The 21,981-nt window shown below is 41.4% G+C and overlaps 1 protein-coding gene across 2 annotated transcripts in view; it reads right to left on the minus strand.

The window, feature by feature from the left end:
* Positions 1–21,981, minus strand: part of GPD2 (glycerol-3-phosphate dehydrogenase 2) — a 95,558-nt gene that overhangs the window by 36,290 nt on the left and 37,287 nt on the right. For both annotated transcript variants that reach the window (XM_063116531.1, XM_063116530.1), the window contains exons 5-7: positions 18,290–18,414; positions 15,118–15,215; positions 14,130–14,293 (exon numbers count right to left, since the gene is read on the minus strand). In XM_063116531.1, coding sequence (XP_062972601.1) covers positions 14,130–14,293; positions 15,118–15,215; positions 18,290–18,414 — 387 coding nt within the window. The remainder of the gene's footprint in view (positions 1–14,129; positions 14,294–15,117; positions 15,216–18,289; positions 18,415–21,981) is intronic.

Genomic DNA, 21,981 nt, shown 5'->3' on the forward strand with positions numbered 1-21,981 from the left:
GGGCGGAGTGGTGGTGGCTGCACCAGGGGAAGCATCCATGTTGCCCAACCCTGCTCTACAAAAAGCAACATCCCCCTGAAGAAACAGGTTCATAGCTTGGGGATTCTCCTAGAACCACCTCTGTCACTTGAGGCCCAGGTGGCCTTGGTGGCACGGAGTGCCTTCTACCAACTCCGTTTGGTGGCCCAGCAACACCCCTATCTGGACGGGGATAACCTAGCTTCAGTTGTCCATGCTCTCGTAACCTCCAAATTAGATTACTGCAATGCCCTCTACGTGGGGCAGCCTTTGAAGATGGTTCAGAAGCTGCAGCTTGTGCAAAATGCAGCAGCCAGATTGATAACTGGAACCAGAAGGTTCAAACATATAACACCGATTCTGGCCCACTTGCATTGGCTGCCTATACGTTTCCAAGCCTAATTCAAGGTGCTGGTTTTAACCTATAAAGCCTTACAGGACTTGGGACCACAATACCTAACGGACCGTCTCTCCTGACATGAACCTACCCGTACACTGCGCTCAACATCTAAGGTCCTCCTCCGAGTGCCTACTCCAAGGGAAGCTCGGAGGATGACAACAAGGGAGAGGGTCTTTTCAGTGGTGGCCCCCCAATTATGGAATTATCTCCCCGATGAGGCTCACCTGGCGCCAACATTGTTATCTTTTTGGCGCCAGGTCAAGACCTTTCTCTTCTCCCAGGCATTTAACAGCATTTAACAACATATGCTAAGTTTGTTTGTTTTTTAATGGCCCCCAGAACTGTTGTTGTTTAAATGGATACTGTTTTATCCATATTTTTGATTGTTTTAAATTTTGTATACTTTTTAATGTTCACTGTTTTTAACTTTTGTAAACCGCCCAGAGAGCATTGGCTATGGGGCGGTATATAAATTAAATAAACAAACAAACATCAGACTGCTGGACATGTCTTTGGGATGCCATCTTTGGACTGAGAATACATCCCAGAATTCTCAAGCACATGTAGCAGGAAAGTCATTGTCATTGTAGAAAGGTTTCCCTGGGAGAAGGGAGCTTGGACACCGCTAGTTTGTAACAACAGTCACTGACAGCCTGGTCCTCTGCTTGTTTTCTTGGAAATAACCCCATTGCACTGAAACAGATGGAGAGGTAATGTTACCCCCTCAACCAGTTTGCCTGAAATAGCACCCCTGTTTCTGACCTCCAAAATTCCCTATTAAACTATCTCAAAAGTAAAATTATGTACCTTTACCAAATAAACAGCATGCAACCAAGAAAACTTGCAGATCATCCATAAGCATTAAAAGCACTCCTGCACTATTATGAGGGGCAACGGGGTGAGGAGAGAAGCCAAAAAGCTTGCTGTTGTTTTTAAAATACAGAGTCAGAGGTTTTATTACAGTAATGGTATGGGTGGGAGTTCTTTGCTTTCAGTAGTAGCTCATATATTAAATTCAGAAGGTCTTCAATTTCCCATCATGACTGAAAGATGATATACAAATAGAAGAACAGGGCTGTCAAAATAATTCAATGTTCTTTCATAGCAAAGAGCTGAGTCAACTGTCTTCAAGCTTAGAACAGCTAACCTGTGGGCAATGTAGCAGGAATGGTAAAGCACAGCACTTGCCCTGAACACATGTCCACTTAACACTCTACCCTGTACTGGTTATTGCTTTTTTCTTTTCTCTTTTAAGCTCTGCCACCTCTCACGACCACAACTTGCTGGAAATTTTACATAAAAACTGAATACAACTGAAGACCTCACTGGTCCCAAAGCAATTTGAATGACAACCCCAAGCCACTCTGAACAAATGTGTGCGTGCAACCTAGCAAATACGAACTAGAAGGACTGTAATGAAAGTCATCTGTGAAAAGATTCGACACAGAATGCTGCACTTCCTAATCATTCACTGCTTTTTTTAAAAAAAAAACACACACCCAGATGCACCTAAACCTCCTGTACAGCAGGCAGCATCAGTGTTACTGCTGGGTATCCGTGGAATGGGATGAAGACAGAATGATGGAACAGAGACTAATGGCAAAAAGGAATATGGGGGGAAATAAGCAGAATTTGTGATGAAATCATGCAAAGCATAGCCCGAACACCATGCTTTCCTACCGCACCGACCCCTACAGGTTCTCCCTATATAATATAATATATAATATTTAATTATATTTAGTTGGTATGTCTTCAACAAAATAAAGGACACAGTGAACTTTAAAATAAAAGATAATAAGCATAATAATAAATAGGATCTGGGTCTCTTTTCCCCCCAGTCCAAGTCTGAAAGTTCTAGATCCCATTTTGTGATACCTTGGCATAGTGCGAGAGAGAGCTATGAGTCAACGGTATAAGTGGGAACTCTTCTGATGAGCATTTAGTGGACCAACAAGGCCCCTCTTTCTACCACGGCTCATGTATAACTGTTCCACTGTACAGATGAACAAACTCACAAAGCTCTAACTCAGCTCCGTCCTCCCCTTGGTTCCAAACAAAGGGAACACAAGACTTTCCTGACCAAGAGTCTCTAGATCATTCCTGCCCTCCTCTATGACTCAGCCATCTCTCTGTTTTCTTGATGGGAGCTACTAACTCCCCCACGAAGAGCCATGAGTGAAATGCGAAGCTGATCTCACAAAAAGAGAATGAACAGTTACTGAGAAAACAATTAACCCTAACCTTATTAATGCAGGGAAATCTGTATGTCTTGAATTAACAAGGACAGAGGAAGCACTACTGACCATTCAGCACAAAGGACTCCACAGATATCCAAGTACCATTTAAGGTGTCTACTCCTCAGATTGTCACCACCATGACAATATTTGAGAGCCTCTACTGTAAAGAGTTGCAAAATTTGAAAACGGCAAAACAGAGTATCTTACTGAAGAAAATTTGCCATGTTCTACTGCAAAACGAATAGAGTTTCGTACTGAACAAAACTGCTTATTTGTCAGAGAATGGAAGAGGCACAGAAAATTAAGACTGCACACAGACTTTAAAATTATGCATTTAATAGTGATGAATTCGGTATACTCTGGAAGCTTTCACAATTGGAAACTGACCTAATGGGGGGGAAAAGCTATTACCTTAATTTGTATCAAAGATAAAATAATAATATTCTAACAAAGTAAGTCTCTATCTAGTCAGAGAGGTATGACACCAGGTGTGAATCCCTGCTCAGGCACTTAGAAGTGCTGTGCCAGAGGCCATGCCAGATAATGAATTTCTCCTCATGGGGAGGGGGTGCTGAGGGGCAGATCAGAATTAGGATTTACTCAGTGGTGTTGGCTTTTAATTATGTTGTTACCCCACTTCTTTTGTATCAGCCTTCAACTTGTCAAAGACATCTTATTGCAATGTCAGGGTAAGTAAATGCATAGTGTTAAAATGAAAGCAAAATGTTGTCAGTGCCAGTTTATGGAAGTCACGCTGAAATGTCACAATGAAAAATGTCTTGACAGCCCTTCTGTGGCCATGCTACAATGCTGGACAAATGTGGTGATGTCAGCACACATTATTAAACAGGGAATAATTAACACATTGTGTGTGTGTAAATGTGGATATAAAATGTGTATGTGTAGACAGACAGGCTTAGACAAAACACACAGCTGAAATTCTGCAACCAGTAATACAATCTTGGCTGCCATTAAAAATCTATTCTGACCTAATCCACGGATTGTGAAATGGCATGGAGAAAGAAATCCCATGCTCTTTCAACCTACTGCATGTCTCGCTTGCCTTCGTAGATGGATTTCTGGGTGCTATTGTAAATCCTCTCCCAAACCAAGGCTGGCATACGTGTAGGAAGGGGGAAATCCCACCATCTCATTGTGTAGTAGCTTGAGGCTCGCAGGAGAAGCTGATGGCAGTCACATCAAGGCAAGAAGAAAACAGGACCTTGGAAAGCACCAAGAGGGTCCTGCAGGCCCTCCTACTACAACAATAAGAGGAGCTGCAGCCAACTGAAGTCTTATGTATGCTGATAAGACCCATAGAGTGGTCAGCTCTGCTCCTCCTAGAGGAGGTGATTGGACAGTTCAAGGGCCCTTGTCTGATTTTGTAGCCTGAGACTTCTGTGAGGATGGGGAGATGGAAAATCAACTGATGGAGGATCTGCTGGGGACTCATCCTCTGAGCCAGACGATGATGGCAGGGCTTGTGTCCTCTGGCTGGAAGAGCCCTGAATAAAGCACTGATTTTAATACCCCTGAGTAACTAGCCCATGCTTCATTCTCATCAGAATTCTCTGCTGCTTATTGGAAGGTCCGAGGGCTGGGTGGGGGGAGTGTTACGACACCCACAAATCTACACTCAGTCCTTGTGAAACATGGCTTGTTCTGTGTTAACTGTTACTGTGGACTCTTCTTGTCCAGAAGTCCTTTAAATGCCTCATTTGCAGAAATGTCCTAATGATCAGTGCATTGATCTACATGTGAACTAAATTTCAGCTACCAATTGTGGAAGTATTCTAACAATTTTGATAATTCTGTGGGAAGAGGCAGTGAGGATTAAATTGTCTTTTTATTTACGTATCGGTCTCTCTCACATACATACATATACACATTTTATTTCAGTTGGAATTGGTCAGTCTCTCTCTCTCTTTTGTTTTGAATTTCTTTTGAGTCACATGGAAACCAGTCAATAGTTTTATGAACTATTGCCCACTTCATAGGACATCAAGGAAATTACTTCCTCTTACATGACCTTGTCTAAACCAACAAGAACCAGAATTATGATCTAAGGGTATAAAAAGAGACAGGAGGTAATATGTCAGAGATATATGGAAGATGCAGAATTACTCTTTATGAAGCCGAGTGACTTCATCACTCACTAGAGACATGTGGTAGTTTCTAAATAAATAATGAGGAATCCCTATTTGCTGTACAGAGAGGAAGTAACAATTTTTTTAAAAAAAAAAAACCTTCAGCCAAACACATATTTATTGTATTTATAGAATATCCACTTCCAAGGAAATCATACACATTTAAGGTGCCAAAACAATAACTAAATTTAGTCAGCAGAAATCGCAAGCGCTTAGTGTGGCAGAAATATTTATGCCACAATTTAAACACAGCTAGTCACACCAGCCCCTGTAACAAGAATCAAAGCCTGCTTCACACTTTACGTGGCAATGCACTTGCAGTGGGTACACGGATTCTATATTGGCCTTTCCTACAGGAAACATATGTATAACCAAGCCTGTACATAGTTTTAATTGGTTTTACTGTTTTCAAATTCGGTACTGGTTTTAGCTTATTAATGGTTTAATTTGTTTTTAGCTGTGTCTATTTATTGTTTTATATTGTTTGTATGATTTTATCTGTACGCCGCCCTGAGATCCTTGTGATATAGGGCGGGATACGAATGTCTTAAAAAAATAAAAAAATAAACCAACAACTGGGCATCTTTAAATAGCTGTGTACACACAGCAGGGAACCACAGCCCGATGAGAGCTGCAAGCACATGTACAAAGGTTGTTATTGACACATGTCTGTCATTCGCATATGCTCGCTGGCTGCTGGTGATGGCAGCGTAACACTCATATAGCCATGAAAAATATGATTCCGGCATAAAGTGTGAGGCAGCCCCAAGGATTCACTCAAATAATGTCAATGGCTCAAGAACAAATGCAGATGGTGGTGGTGGTGAACTGGCATTAAAACATGCTGCCATCATTAAATGCAATCAGTGTTTGAAGTAATACATCAGGGAGGGGGAGAAGAACAAGAGGACAGGTTCAAAAATCCTTTGGATGATAGTGTCCCAAAAGCAAGTATTCCATGCCCAAGTTTCAGGGGTCATCTAAGGTTTTAATTTGTTAGCTTTCTTTAGCTAGGGCTCTTCCATTTATTTCTCATTTCCTGGGCCGGATCTACACATGGTGTCAAATCATTACGATCCCATCAGGGTAACGCTGTATCCCTCTTGCGCATTTATACCTCGTAGCACACACAATGGCATTTGTTGCGGTATTTTGGGTAATGAGCAATAAAAAACAGGAAATAACATATGAAAGCGGTATGCGGAATGTGCCCCAACAGTGCACTTCAACCCTGCTATAAAGCAGCAGTTGTAGATCTAGCCCTGGACTCAGACCCACTCTCTCCAGGCAGCTGTTCCAATACCAGCTTCTACGACTAATGGAAACTCCTGCCAGCCGAAAGAACAGCTGCCACCCTTACTTTGCTCCCCAAGGTGGTGCTCTGATCATCACTGGGGGTGAAGAGGACTATATCAACTTGGTAGCAGAGAAAGTGAGGCACAGGGGTTGCCAGTGCAGCATCCTTTCCCCCTCCCCCACCCACTGAGTTCCATAATGTCTATGACAGCAGCACAAAAAGAGATGAAATCCACAAGACGGCCTTTTATACAATTCTCATTGGAGAGAAAATATTGCAGTGCCTTTCAAATTTCATACATCTCCAAGAAAATTCCCCTTCCACAAACAGCATTTTTCCCCGTTAGCCGTATCCATGGCACCGCCATCACTACGTTATGGAACAAGATACATATTAACTAATGGCCTACCATTAAGTTCACATAAAACACACACATATAAATTACATGCTTCAGTGGAATCTTTCCTCTGAAAAGCCATAGCACGCTGGGGAATATGGAGATGTTTGTGGTAAAATACACAAATAATGTCACTTTGCTGGAGAACAAACCTGTACCTTTAAGGAAAGCATGGGATCAGAAGAACCAACCCACGTTCACTTCTCATGAAACAAGGCAAGAGTTACCATTTGATTCTCCACCAGCAAACACAAACCCACGAAAAGACTAAAGCAGGGGCTGTGGAAATTTCACTCAGATACTCATAAATTTCCAACTTTAAACTCACAGCATACAAGCAGATGAATCCAGCAAGTCAAGAGAGCAAAGCCAATTTAATCTGTGGCTCCCCCGAGGTAAATGTAGTTCACAGTGCTGCCCCCACCCCAACCTCAGCCATAATCCCCAGTTCCTGGAGGTAAAAAAAAGCACTGAAGTGAGGAAAATTCTGCAGCAGGATATAATGATCCAAAATGACAGGGACAATAATGACAATGAATTTCATGTCTCCCAGTCATGTGCTGGGGATGCTTGACTGGGCTGACTTATACAATTAAATTGTTACAGGTACAGCAGGAGATGCAGTTATCATCTGCATGCTTTTGGGAACGGCGCCTCCAGCAACCAGAGTGCTACGGAATGCAATGCACAGCCAGCCTTTTGTTAAGAACAAACTCAGAGTCCGGTAGGAACGCTTATGCATGTGGCTTTCCCCATGATTGGGGGGGACGGGGACGGGTAAGTTGCTCACAAACACAAAGCGTTTTCTAGGGGCACCTACAACAGACCCAAAAGTTTATTTTATATATTACAAACTAATAGCTCTTTGAGGGGTGACATTCCAGGTGACACAAAAGATACTGAAAACAACTGGGAAGAAAAGAGACCTCATAGCATCCTTTACTGCAGTGTGTACAGTGTGTACGCTAAGTAAAATATCAATTGCAATTCATCAGGGTACTTGGAGTTTATACATCCTTCCTCCATATACTATTTACACTAAATCACAGTTATTAAAAAAATAAAATTAAAATAAATTCATAAAAAATACAGATGCCACCACCCAAGATCAATGATTCACTGGCCATATACTCCAGCTGGGGCAGAAAATCAACCCTCCACTGCCATTATCACTGCAGGTTAAATGCAGGTTTCCTCTAAAGATTTCCAGTTTATCACGATTATTCAAAATAATTCCAAATCCCAGAGCTGCCTTTAACTACCCATAACAATTTCCTCACTGTGCTCCTTTCCCTCCCTTTTTATTGAACCTTATGAGAGGTTGTCATATTTCTTTTGTGATGGACATGCTGGGCTTCACCTGTAAGAAACCTTTACCATGGCAGCTTGTCACACTGTTTTCGTTTCCAAACGAGAAAAACGTCTGAAATAAGTGAGTGAAGTTTTACAACTGCCTAAGTTTTTCTACTGGGCTGTACCCCAATTATATACCTTGATAGTCTCAAAATTATAAATTAGACAAAAATAAATTATAAACCTGTAACTTTTCATAATTCAGCACACACTGGAAAGGCAACCATAGGAGGCTAGAAGAAAAAGAGTACTTATTCCACCACTGACAGCTTAATGAATGCTCTACAGTTTCTCTCATTGATTTTTGGTGCTTCCCACACACCTACATTAAAAAAAACTCATAAGATTTATAATGAGAAAGTCTCACTTCTTTTCAAAGATATCATTACTTCTTTTTCTACATTCTCTAAGCAGCTTTCTCCACATCTAAAAAGATACCAGTAAATGCAGAATATTCACATGTATTCCTAAGCCCCTGAAGTCTTAAACCGACATTTCCTATTGATTCTTATTTCATTAAGAAAAATGTAACAAGCAGAGTTTATTACAGAGATTTTACAGTGTAATTCTATATAAATCTACTCAGAAGTAAACCCCACTGAGTTCAATGAGACCTACACCTGAAAAGAAGTCCCACTGAATTCAATGGGACAATTCTGAGCAGACATGTCTAGGTTTGCATTGATCATTTAGCAACTTCTAATTGTTTTATGAAATGCTACCAAGCTTTAGGAAGATGGCAAGAAAATATCTGGCAACACATTTTAAAGGCACAAAATAAATACTCAAGGGCTATATGCCTTTAAAAACTAATGCCTTCTGATATGCTTACAGTTTGAAGAGAACCTTTTTAAAAAGGAGGACTTATGATGGACAATGATATTAATAAAATATCTATATAGTCTTTGTCATTTATACCAGCAAATGGTTTTGTGCATGCTTAACATTTATTTATGTTTTAAGGTAATTTTGATTTATAGTCAAGTTAAGGTAAATTTAATTTATATTTTTCTTAGTGTTTCATAAGGCAATTTTTAAAAAAATAAAATAATAGAAGTTAATTCTTCGTTTAAAGAGAGAGACTGCTTTAAAAAAAAATCTCTGTGATCTAGGAACGGCAGTGTTGGCTTTTCCATAGTGCCTCTTTTCTAATTTTCCTTGAGCTACATAAATGAAACTGACAGATCACTGCTCAGATAGCAGCCACATTCCTCCCCCAAAATGTTGCCTTTTTGCTATTCCGGAGTATCCGAATACCAACAAATGCTAAATGAAGTCTGACATGTACCCCTAAGAAACAAACTTGTAAGTTGCAGCTTCAAAGGAAACCTTGAATAAATAGGACACATTGTGTACACTCAGGCTAACATCCAACATATGCTTTAGTTTCCTGATGCTGCGGCAGAGGAAGAATAGCCCCTGGTAAAGTTTGTGATTTGCTGTTGCTGGTACATCCAACATTTATAATGTACCATATATATTTTCTGCTTGTATAAACAAACTTAAAATGCAATTAAGAAGGCTAAGCAACAATATATGCTGGAAAATGAAAAGCCTGGCTGGTCACTAGTTTGATAAATAATTAGGAAATTAGAGGGAGAGAGGAAGGAATGGGAGATTCAGGAGCCCAATTTCACGTAGGCATTTTGGTGTTTTTTTTAAGGTAGACATAAAAATAAATTGTTTGAGCAGATGATTCAGAGCATGGGGAAAAGAGAAAAACAAAGCATTTAGTGGGCCGAATATAGTCAATGTGACAGAACAGAGGGAGAGAGAACAGCAGCTGTTAGGTACTACTCTCTACAGCCAGTAGATGCTACTAACAGCACAAATTCTAACTCCTTGTAACAGATCAGAAGAGTAGATAGGAGGCAAAAAGGTGTTTCTTCACCCAATTAAAAAAGGAAAGTTTCACAGAGGGCGAAAGCTGAAGGCTGTGTGAAGAGCAGAGCTTCAGCTGCAGTAGCAGGACTTGCTGCCCACCCACATTTAGGGGAAGTCCAGGGGGGAGTCAGGGTCTTGGCCAACCCCTAACACCACTCTCAAAGTGGCCCTCCAGGAAAACTGGTCGCTAAAATTCAACTTCTGGAATTTTAAAGATCCTGCAATGTATTTCAACAACATCTAGTTCTCAGTACAAACTTCTGCTAGCATGACTGCATGCAGTCATGAGGTTAGCACACTGCCACCACGGTCAGGCTATATCATTCAGCAAATACTGTCATCCAGTTTATTTCATTTAGCAGATATTTTAAAAAGAGTTATTCAGGGAGGTGCTTCTCTTTCTTTTTCCTCCTCAGCCCAGGCCAACTCTTCCTACATTATGGAACTCTGCTATGGCAATTTGGACCTAGAATAACAATAACAAAAGAAGAAGAAGAAGAAGAAGAAGAAGAAGAAGAAGAAGAAGAAGAAGAAGAAGAAGAAGAAGAAGAAGAAGAAGAAGAAGAAGAAGAAGAATCTTTAAGATGCTTTTCAGGCTACTCTTTCAGACTACTTCCTCAGAAAGTGCTATAAAAACAAGAGCAGAGTCAGATACAAGACTCAGATACAAGATGTAGCCGTCACCATTCAAATCCATACATTCTGTTTCTTATGCTCACAACCGTGTGTGTATGTGTGTGTGAAAAGGTAGCCGACCACACACAGAGCAGGCACATGATTTGGCCTAGCATTTCCAGCTTTGGAGAAGAAACCTGAAGACATTTATTTAACTGATTCTTTAGTTTGATTTCTATCCTGCTCTATCCTGTCCCCTTACAGCACTTGACAACAGATTTTCTGAATGCTAAGAGTTTAAAAAATTACAGTACAATACAGATTAAAACGTAACATCAAAGCAAAATTAAAAACACAGTGAAAACATACAATGTAAGAAATAAGCAGCAGCCAACCAACTCAAACTCTCTTCAGCAACAGACTAGCTTATACGCCAAAGGCCTACTTGAATAAAAACAGGTCTGCTTGCTGGTGGCGAAGCATAATTTCTACCATCCGTGTAACCTCTACCATTGAGCCATGCCCCTTCTCCAATATGGGAGGCTGCGTCCACCTTACCAAACAAGCACATCCTGAACAATTTAACTACTCAGCTTCCTTGCTTAGGTAGCATCCAACAATTGCTAAAAACAGCCTCAAAATTCAGAAGAGGCAACACAGGATCTTTTGAGAGATGCAACACGGAATCAGCTCTTCTCCTTTCCCCTCACTGCTTGGAAATAGTCTGAGCTTACTTGGACTAAATTTTCAATTATTTGATTAGGAGTATGATCCATGTCTACTCAGAAGTAAGGCCCACAGAGTTCAATGGGGCTCACTCCCAGGTAACTGCAGACTAAAAGCCTATTCTGAAAGAGATTTTGCTTGTTCATTATTGGCACAATCTTAATCTTGCTAGACCACCAGTCGACTGAACAGGAAACATTTGCCACAGTCAGTGCCAGAGTCCTTATGGCTTAAGAAAGAGAGAGAGACACACGTTTTACAAACATTTCAGGAAGTTTGTTTATAAGCTTATGTGAGAAATGGGATTTGGCACAGGGCATTCTAGTTAAGAGGAGATAGAGAACAAGTTTGCAGTGCCTCCAGTGATCCCCTATGATTTATTTGACTGCCTTTTGCTATTTCGGGCAAGAAAACGGAGGGGGGGGTGTCAGAGAAAAATATAAGTCCCCAAAGGAAAGTGGTGGAGAGGTGAGGGCTTGGTCTTCATTCTAATTTATTCTGAGAGAGAAGCAGAAGAAAAGATGATGCAATTAGGGACTTTGCTAGCTTTAGGGTGAATTCCTGCATTGAGCAGGGGGGTTGGACTCGATGGCCTTACTGGCCCCTTCCGACTCTACTATTCTATCATTCTATGGTTCTATCCCTAGGCGGGAATTCAGAACTACAGGAGGGGAAGCATGCAAGGATGTTGTGAACACGTTCTGTGTGTGTCCCCTTGCCGCCGCCCCCATCACCTACATACTATTCCACATTTAAAACTACTTGCATCAATTTGATGACCACTCTACAGTTTAGGGTACATACTCAGGATCCCTCAACTCCGATGTGTTTAGCATGGAGAAGCACAGGCTGGCTTGACTGGCATTTCTGTTCTGAAATCATCGTATGACTTCCACCGCGCAGCCAAATTGCAGCTCATCCCACATTGAGTAGGCCACCGCAAAGCTTTTCAAAAGGGGTTGGCAATTAAGCACCAGATGGGTGGAGAACAAGATTCTGGGTGCCCAGCGAAGCATCAGGCAGGCTTCATGCTTAATAGTGTGTGAGGATTTCTTTTTTTACGAAGGCTCAGAGAGGCATCCCGCTAGTGCAAAGCCGGCTTGCTGGCTACATGGGGGGGCTTACAAATCCGCACGTTAATACACTCTTGCCCCTAACAGAAAATATGGATCCTGTAAATCATCCAGTGGGGAAAAAATAGATAATAGATAATAAAAAGCATTTTACAGGTCTAACATAAAGACAAGAAATTCACAGTTAAGGCTGGCCTTTGGTATGTAGGCATGGCAGGGGGCTACGAGAAAGTAGTTAAGTGGGCACCCTGCTGTGCAACTAGTTGCATTCCAACATCGCAAACTGAATTTCTTGGCTTCTAGCAATTTCTAAACACATTTTGGTAGGCTGCTTTCTCCGTCGCTTTATTAAAATGTATGCAGGTTCACCTCCAATTCAATGTGTACGTAACATTTCATTTTGTGCCCAAAAATGCAGATGGGATGCTCTCGAAGACACGTCCAAGTTTTGTGAAAGAAGCTATTGAAGAGTTCTTTGCTTGAGAAACTCCCTGACGGCTAACCACACCTCCGTGATCCCAACTATTTGGCTGACAGATTTACCAGAACTGCCAGAAGCCAAGTTGGCTATATGGATAGGCCTCGAGGATGGAAACGCAACTGTAACGTCCGCTCGTGAGATAGCAGGCACAGAAACTTTGAAGCATTCAGAAAGCACATGTTTACTTGGCAAACAATTTGGACACCTCCGATCCTGTTCTCTTTTCATCAGAAGCACCGGGCTGGTGGTTCACATATACATGCAGGACTTAGAACACCGTTACTCAATATTTGATGCCTGCAACCTGAATGTGTGTACTGTCCCCATTACAAGCACTGTGTTTGAGTTGACAACTGGCAATGGAAGACTTTTAAGTGGCGGTACTAGATCTGCGATGGCGCACTCACACATGCTGCAGTCCCTGAGTTATGAATGTGCAACCTATGACTATTCCATAGAAATCACAGAGGCCCAAACAGCCCATCCAATCCATATCATTTCACACAAACCCTGGTAAGCTAGAAAATGGCAAAGCAAGCGGCTCTCCAAATGGCACCACTCTTATAGAATCATAGAATAGTAGGAGTTGGAAGGGGCCTATAAGGCCATCGAGTCCAACCCCTGCTCAATGCAGGAATCCACCCTAAAGCATCCCTGACAGATGGTTGTCCAGCTGCCTCTTGAAGGCCTCTAGTGTGGGAGAGCCCACAACCTCCCTAGGTAACTGGTTCCATTGTCGTACTACTCTAACAGTCAGGAAATTTTTCCTGATGTCCAGCCGGAATCTGGCTTCCTGTAACTTGAGCCCATTATTCCGTGCCCTGCACTCTGGGATGATCGAGAAGAGATCCTGGCCCTCCTCTGTGTGACAACCTTTCAAGTATTTGAATAGTGTTATCATGTCTCCCCTCAATCTCCTCTTCTGCAGGCTAAACATGCCCAGTTCTTTCAGTTTCTCTTCATAGGGCTTTGTTTCCAGACCCCTTCTTGGCTCCTGGGACCAACACAGGCCACTGGAGATTGGGTAGAAAACCTGAAGTTCCCACAGCCATGATATCAGCAGGAGCAGAGCAACAAAAAGTCAATGGGAGGGAACCAAGCTAGCACCTCCCCAGTATTCCTTGCTTGGTGTGCAGATACCAAGCCAAGAGGAGGGCTCAGGCTGGGCTGTGTGTGCCTGCAACCTTGCAGCAGTACTAACAACAGGAGCAGCAATGGCGGCGAAATCCTCTCTACTGGGAAATAGCTGAGCAGAGGGGAGAGAGATGTGCAGGTCACATTTAACTTTCATCTGCAGCCCAGCCCCTCTTCCTGACTGCTCCGCTGTTCCCCACTGAAGAGAAGGTGGGGATGTGCCCCGCAGTCCACAGGTTGCCCACCTCTGCAATGGAAGCTACGGAGATGCAAATGGGCTAGCATTGCAAACTTGCCATACGCACCGATAACAAAATGTGGCTAACGCTTGAGCTTTTAAAAGCTGTCGAGAAGCGAGAGAACTTACCGTCATAATAGACAATGGCACCTACGAGTCTGTCCTTCCGCAACATAGGAAAAAGTTCCAGGGCTTTTGATTTGCTAAGCACGTAGCTGCTTTTCAGACACTGGCTTCCTGCTACGAGGTCATACATTTTAATTCCCACCCAGTAGTATGGCAGCTGCCACCACCTATAAGAGGAAAGAGAGAAAGGGTGTGTGGGGGGGGAGGAATAAATAAATAAATAAATAAAGTGATTTGGGGAAGACTGTGCTAGGTCATCAGTTAAGAAGAGGAGACAGGAGTGCCTTTGGGTAAGCATGCAAGGGAAAGGAGCACTCCAACCACAACCCCTCCCTTGTTGTGTTTCGCATGGAGCGTGACATCCTGGAGAGTACAGCCTCCTTTATCCATAGGGGCTCCCTGTGTGATCCGGAACCCAGGTGCTGGCTTGACTGAACAGATAGAACTACTGGTTGTACTTCACCGAGTACACCTTTGGGCATGTGAGAAACAGGAAAAATAGACAATGCTTCAGTAGAATCTCAAAACCAAGAGAGATGCTTTCTAAAACCTCATTTAGAAATTAGACAACATCTCTAAAAATAAATGTGCATGTGCCATGCATGGTATCCACACAAATTCAACTCTGAATTTGGTAGCCAAGTCTAAGCTCAATTCAGGTACAACTTAAAATCAGATCAGTGCTGCAGTGCCAGTGGCTTGTGGGACCACAATCAATCAGCGAGCTTTTACAGTACTATGGGACTCTGTGTGTGGTTGCTGTTAACAAGTTAACAAGGCTACCCCTATGGAATTTGTGTTCAAAAACGTGACACTTCACACTTCCACAAGGCAATGGCAAACGTTTCACCTCTGCAAGTCCAGGAGGTGTCATAGGATAAAAAACTTAGTAAGGCAAAAGCATACTACATTCATCTCCAGGTTTTATCAGTTTAAAATGTGACAACAGTCCTACAAACAGATAAAGCAGAACAAACATTGGATGACTTACTTGTAAACAGGAAGCATTATAGGCAGAGGAGCGGATAAATGAGGAGCAATTTCAAGCAAGTTGGCACGTTCACGGAGGGCTTCTTTCACCATTCTGTACTAAAAAGCAGAACAGATTTTACAGATTTTTGTACAAGGCACAATTCCGACAACATTTTGCATGTTCCCTCTCGGCTACTTTGGCTCAAGGGTACATGACTAGAAACAAATTCTCAGAAGAGGCCTTAGAAAGGATGTTTCCACAATGTTTTTGTTAAAATGTCGAGGAACATTTCCTTGACCAGAAAATTCATCTTTCCAATACAGGAAATAATATGGAGATGAATTGCAGCATTATATATATGAATTGCAGCATTATATAATATGCATTGGCTGGTGTTTTTCTTAAAAATAGCAAAACTAAGTATCCATGAATGGCGCAGTCCTATTGAATTGCTACCTGCTAGACAGAAGTCTCTGATATCAGAGGTTTCCGAAAATCCTATACCCTACCAGGCTGCTGCCAACAAAGTGGAAGACGTGACAGAAGCATTTTCCATTAGACATCCCCCAAGTGGAGACAAAGTGTGAGAATGCTGGGCTGGACGGACCCTTTTCTGATCCAGCACGGTTCTTCTTATGTTTGTATGTTCTCATTAAGATCCTACATGACGAAAAAGACTTACAAAAATTATTGGCACTCATTTAGTTCTTGTGCTTGAAGGCACCTAGCCAAAATGCATCACTGATGTGGTTATCCGCCATCAAAAGTTGTCACTCCGTACCTTGCCCATAACTTGAAGACACTTTGTGCTCGGGCTGTTCAACTGACCTTCCCCTATGTTGTATATCAAAGATAGCCACTTTCCATATTCTCAGCAGCCTCCAGACACTACTCCAGAGGACAGAGCATTCTGACCTCCTCGCAGATGGTGAGATTCTATAAATAAAGTTGGCATCAACTTCACAGGGATGGAGCAGACACACTCAGAAGTAGGTATGCATCAACTGGAGCAGGTTGGGTTCTGAGAATCATTGTGCCGTTTTCCAATACCCTCTCAAGAGGCAACTTGGGAGTGAAAATAGTTGTTTTAAATGGATATCGTTGTTTTTTATGCTTTTGATGGTTTTAAATTGTTATATTTGTTTTTAATGTTCACTGTTTTAAACCTTTGTAAACCACCCAGAGAGCTTCGGCTATGGGGAGGTATAGAAATGTAATAAATAAATAAATAAAAGCTCAAGCGGAGCCCTTCCTTCTTTAATTTAATAAAAGTAAAACTGAGCAAAACAAATGACTACACCTCAATTACAATTTGGTGGGACCACCAGTGCCAAAATGAGTTGCTTCAGGCTGACGGATGGTCATCCCTGACATGCATGATGGAGGTGCCTTCATGACCAGCAGAAAGTGTGCCGTCCACCAGGCTGGCTTCCTGCTTCGGCACAGGACTTTTCCACCAAGGAACGGAGGCATCTCAACTAAGTCCTCTGTTCCCATCTGCCTGTGCTACCCAACCACCACCCCAGCTGCCAGTTCACTATTACAGCATGCGATGTACAGTGCCTCCTACTCTGAGGCACTGTCTGCCCTACCAAGGTGCCATTAAAAAAAACAGCCATCCATGAGGATGCCCAAGAGGCATCCCTGCTACTCCCTTCAAACCTCTTGGGCTTGTAGAAACTTCTTGCCTTCACTATTTACTTATTTATTAATTCATTTCTATACCACCCAATAGCCAAAGCTCTCTGATCGGTTCAAAAAAAAACACAAGGTACAGCATAAAATATGAAAGCTTAAAACCACAATATAAAAGTACAACAAGAAAAAAAACTGAGCAGCAATGCAGAGGTTTAAAATACAGGTTTCAACGGCAGAGCTAAAAGACTGGGATGCTAAAATACTGGGAAAATAGAAAGGTCTTCACCTGGCACCAAAAGGAGTACAACGTAAGTGCCAGGCAAACCTCTCTACGGAGCTCATTCCAAAGCTGAGGTGCCACAGCAGAAAAGGCTCTCTTCCTGGTAGCCACCTGCCTCACTTCCTTTGGCAGGAGCTCATGAAGAAGGACCCCCTGAAGATGATCTTAGGGTCCAGGCAGGTACATATGGGAGGAGCAGTTCCTTCAGATAACTTGGCTCCAAGCCATTTAGGGCTTTGAATGTTAATACCAGCACGTTGAATCGGCCCTGGACATGGACTGGCAGCCAGTGAAGCTGGAAAAGGACTGGTGTAATGTGGGCTTCTCGGTCAGTCCCCATTAACTATCTTGCTATTCTGTTTCGGACCAGCTGAAGTTTACAGACAGTTTTCAAAGGCAGCCCCACGTATAACACATTGCAGTAATCCAAATAAGAGGTTATCAGGTGATGGATAACTGTAGCTAGGCTATCTCTGTCTAGATAGGGCATAGTGGGTATATCAGCCTAAGCAGATAAAAGCAAGAGATGATTTACATATCTGGTGAGAATCCAATATATAGCCCTCTTAGGACTATATCACATCAGTAATGCAGAAGGGGACAATATCACCTGTCAAAACTTTCCTGCATGCAGAATCTTAGCCTGATGGAGAGAAAGATTCTGATCCCTACCATCAGCTTCCAGGGATACAAGGTACCCATTTTGAATACACTGGCCTGGTTCAGACAACATGCTAAGCCATGGTTAGGCCACTAACTCTTTTGTAGCAAATGGATAGTGAGCATGTTTAAACCATGGTTATGTAGCCACCAGGGTTAGGAATAGTTCACATGATATGCTAAGCAATAATATTTAGCTCAAAATGCTTAATATCCATGGCTTAGCGTGTTGTCTGAACAGGGTCACTCACTCAGTCCTGAGGCATCTCAACTTGTCTTCAAGCTCTAATTATCAGGACATCAAAGCTCCACAAAAACGGGCAAAACTGTATTTTTTAAAACATGTACTGTACTTTGGTTTCCAAAAGTTTAAAGAAACTGCATTATTTAAAATTTACCACTGTGTAAATATTAACTACTGCCATTTCTATCTGAATTCATTCTGCATGCAGAATGGTTTGATCAATATACGTGGCAAGCAACCAAGGAAAGCATTCAAAACCAAGACTATATTAAAAACCATAAATGTGAGAACAAATTTAATTAGATCAGGAGGAGGGAGTACAGTTAGACATTCTTTTTGCTTTACAGCTACGATCATAAAACAATTACCTGGTCAAAATCCAACTTCATGATGGCCTTCTGAAGATATCTCACTCCGCCATGGATCAATTTAGTGCTTCTGCTGCTGGTCCCCGATGAGAAATCATCTCTTTCTACAAGGGCTGTTTTTAGGCCTGCGTAACCAGAAAACCAAATTAACTTCTTAAATTACACAATTTGTATGTAATTCATTAAAGACACTTCTCTAGGGTAGAGACAATCACAAGAAAAATTACTCTGAACATGGATGAATTTGTATTCAAAGTGCATGGCACCATTTCTCTTTGGCAATGAAGAGCAACAGCCTCTTCAGGGAAATCTTTTTAAAAATGTGATACATGAAAATGACCGTAGCCAGGGGGTATAAGAACATATACACACAAGTACTACATACTTGAAGAAATGTGTGAAATGCACCAAGGATTCTGTAAACGAACCAAACCTGTTTTATTCCTCTTTCCTTTCCTACAGAAGAATGCCGAAACACTTTACATGCACAACGCTAAGACTATAATTCTACACACACTTACCTGAGAATAAGTCCCACTGAACTGAATGGAATTTACTTCTGAGTAGACATGCTGAAGACATTTTTTATTCTCCCAGGCATTTTAGTTCTTTGGTTTCTTTTTATCTGGTGCTGTATTTTAATTTATTTATTTTTGCTACTAGCTCCAGTTTGATGATTTTATTTTTACATTGTAGTTTTAAACTGCTAAACAGTATACTGTATTTTATCATCTGCATTGTGTTGTTCCATGTTTTTTTGGTTTTAATTGTTGTGAGCTGCCCAGAGATCTTCAGCTATTGGGCAGTATCAAAATGAATAAAAATAAATAAATAAATAAATATTGGAGGGGCTGCTCAAAATGAATTATATTTGGACTGGCTCAGGAAAGAAGACATGGAGGGTTCAATGAGGCATACAGTTTGTCAGATCACATTGCTAAATATGAGGGTAGCTATAATTGTTAATTAGTAATGAGTAATTATTTAATTATTGTCTTATTATTGATCTTTTGGGGGAGATTTCTTCTGATGAAGAACAGTGTACAAATGCTTCGAATAATAATAATAACTAATAATTGGTCTAATCACCAAAGTTTTAGCTGATTAATTAGCGAATTTTAGCGAATTTTAAGATTGGCAAGGTATCATATTAAAGACACACCAACATTATTATTATTTATTATTTATTAGGCTGTTCAGAGTCTCTGTTTATTGCAATAAGGAATGGAAACAACAGTATGAAAAACTGGCATTACCTTTCAGCAATGAGTGATTATTAACTTAATAAAATTAAATTAGCAAAAGTTATTTTACCTTTACTTTAATATATCAAAAAGGCACCTGGTTTAAGGTTTCAGTAACTTAAACAAAGCATTTACATTTCAATAAATTAAAAGGCAGCGAGAAATCAATTAAAAAAACCTTGCATCAATTCATAGTACTAACAATGTGGCCTTAGCTAGACCTAAGGATTATCCCAGGTAAATGGAGGGGTCGTCCCTGCCTGCTCCCAGGATTCCCTGTGTGTCATTTGGATGCACAGGGATGATCCTGGGATGATCCCAGGATCTAGGCCTGGTCTGGCCATGGCCTGTGATTGGTTGTCCTATAATGCACCTTAACCACTTCTTGTATACAGAAGATTAGCAAAGGAAAAGAGAAAAAGAAAGAAAGAAAGAAAGAAAGAAAGAAAGAAAGAAAGAAAGAAAGAACGAACATGAGTTCTTCTGTCTTTCTTTCTGTATATGCCTATGGATGGAGGAGGGATGGATTCCAGTTATAGTAGGAAGGTTATTCTGAATACATTCCCATTAGCTCAGAGGTGAGCTGACTTCAGTACTGTGTAGTCTACTTTTGATTCTTTTCTTTTCCTGTATAAGTGCTAAATATAAAGCAAAAGAGCATATACTAAGTCCAAAGTTACACTAAGTGCTCCTGGCTATGCACACTTGCTTAAGAATCCAAGTGCCTTGCTAGAGCAGCTTAAGATCTACTGAGTCAGCTTTTTTTGCAAGAATCTCAGCAAACCAGGAATTTCTAAGCACCATATCACAAATTGGCTAGCGACCCAGAGCTAATCTGGTACCTACCTTGCAATGCCTTGTACAGAATTGGTATTTCAACCCACATACCTACTCCTGCTTATGGAGGGGAACCCAGAGGCATAGAGCCACAAGTAAGCACACCAGTTCTAAGTGGAAGTGATCATCTGATGCTCCAATAGAGCGCATAGGTAATGGAATTTGCTACATAAGATGTAGTGATGGCCACTAAATGGCTTTAAAGATGGCTTTAAAAAAGGATTGGACAAGTTTATGGAGGATATGGCTATATCACTAGCTACTAGTCATAATGGCTATATGCTCATTATGTTCAGACAAACGTGGAGGAAAAAGAAGCCATCATGTCTTCACCCCGTCCCTGCATGTGCCATGCAAGCCGAGTTGTTTACATAATAATGCACACTTCAACACCGGTTTGCGTGCCGTTCTAAGCTGGTGCGCATCAAAGAGTACAACCTACAACTGGGGATGTCACGAGAACCTGAGTCCAGGAGTCTGATGGACCCCTCAGGTGCACGTGGTGCAAGTACAGACCCATGCTTGAGCACTCACGAGGCCCTTAGTAGCACTCCATTCATGCCTTTGCTCTTGCATGAATGGGGCCTTTACGGCCACCATTGACGCAATGGGGGGGGGGGAACGGGAATTGTGCAATTTCTGTAGCCACCATTGTGCTATTTGTAGTCTTGACTATTAATTTTTCTTAAGAAAAATAAAATGGGCAAAAACTCAATACCTGTCTTATAATGCTAAACAGAAATTAAGACAAAAATTTGTCTTAATTACCCCTTACAAACATGGGTTAAAATAATAACTGGATAATGCAACTGAAGGTCTAAAAAAATCATCTATTAAATTAAGACATTGTACATTGGATGCCTATCAAGAGGATTATTTTTTCCCATTAACACAAGGCTTAAACCCCAGTGATATAATGTACTTCATTAGCAATGTAAAGCCAAGTTGTATATATACACATAGACTAACAAATATTAATTGTTTTATGACAGTATTAAGTTCTTTCTTGCCTAGTCATGGCTGAGTATTAAAAATAGTGAATATTATAAGCACACACTCTAAATGGGGAAAAGAGATTTAAGAAACAATTACTTGTACATCTAGAAATATGGAAATCCCTATCTAAGTCGATGAGGCAGCCAATGAGGTTGGCCCCCTAAAAAAGGAAAGAATAGTTCAAAAACCATCACGAGAATTTGAGTGCATAGGTTGTGCATTGGCTGTCGGGTAACTTGGCCTTTTGGTTACATTATTCATACATTTTCTAGTTTCCTTCTATAATTAAACTGGAAAAAAATTCTAACGTAAATGAGATCTCAGAGGGAAGGAGGAAGAGGGCCCCTTAAAGTTGTTTTCTTTAGTTATTACTATTATTAAGTTGACAGCATCTCAGAGAGTGGAACAGGATGGGCAAGCCATTACACTCAAACAGGAAGCCTTCTATGAAGGATTTTCCGAAAAGGCTTTTATTAGCCCTCGTGCTCCAGGGCTGAGCCTGGGTCAAATGCCATCTCCCAAAAGAGGATTCCACTTCACCTGCCTGTCCTCCATCTGGGATTCCCCACCCCCACCCCCAGTTTTGCTTCATGAGGGAGATGAGGGACCCAAGTA

This window comes from Elgaria multicarinata, chromosome 2 (genome assembly GCF_023053635.1).
Source record: "Elgaria multicarinata webbii isolate HBS135686 ecotype San Diego chromosome 2, rElgMul1.1.pri, whole genome shotgun sequence".
NCBI classification, from domain to species: domain Eukaryota; kingdom Metazoa; phylum Chordata; class Lepidosauria; order Squamata; family Anguidae; genus Elgaria; species Elgaria multicarinata.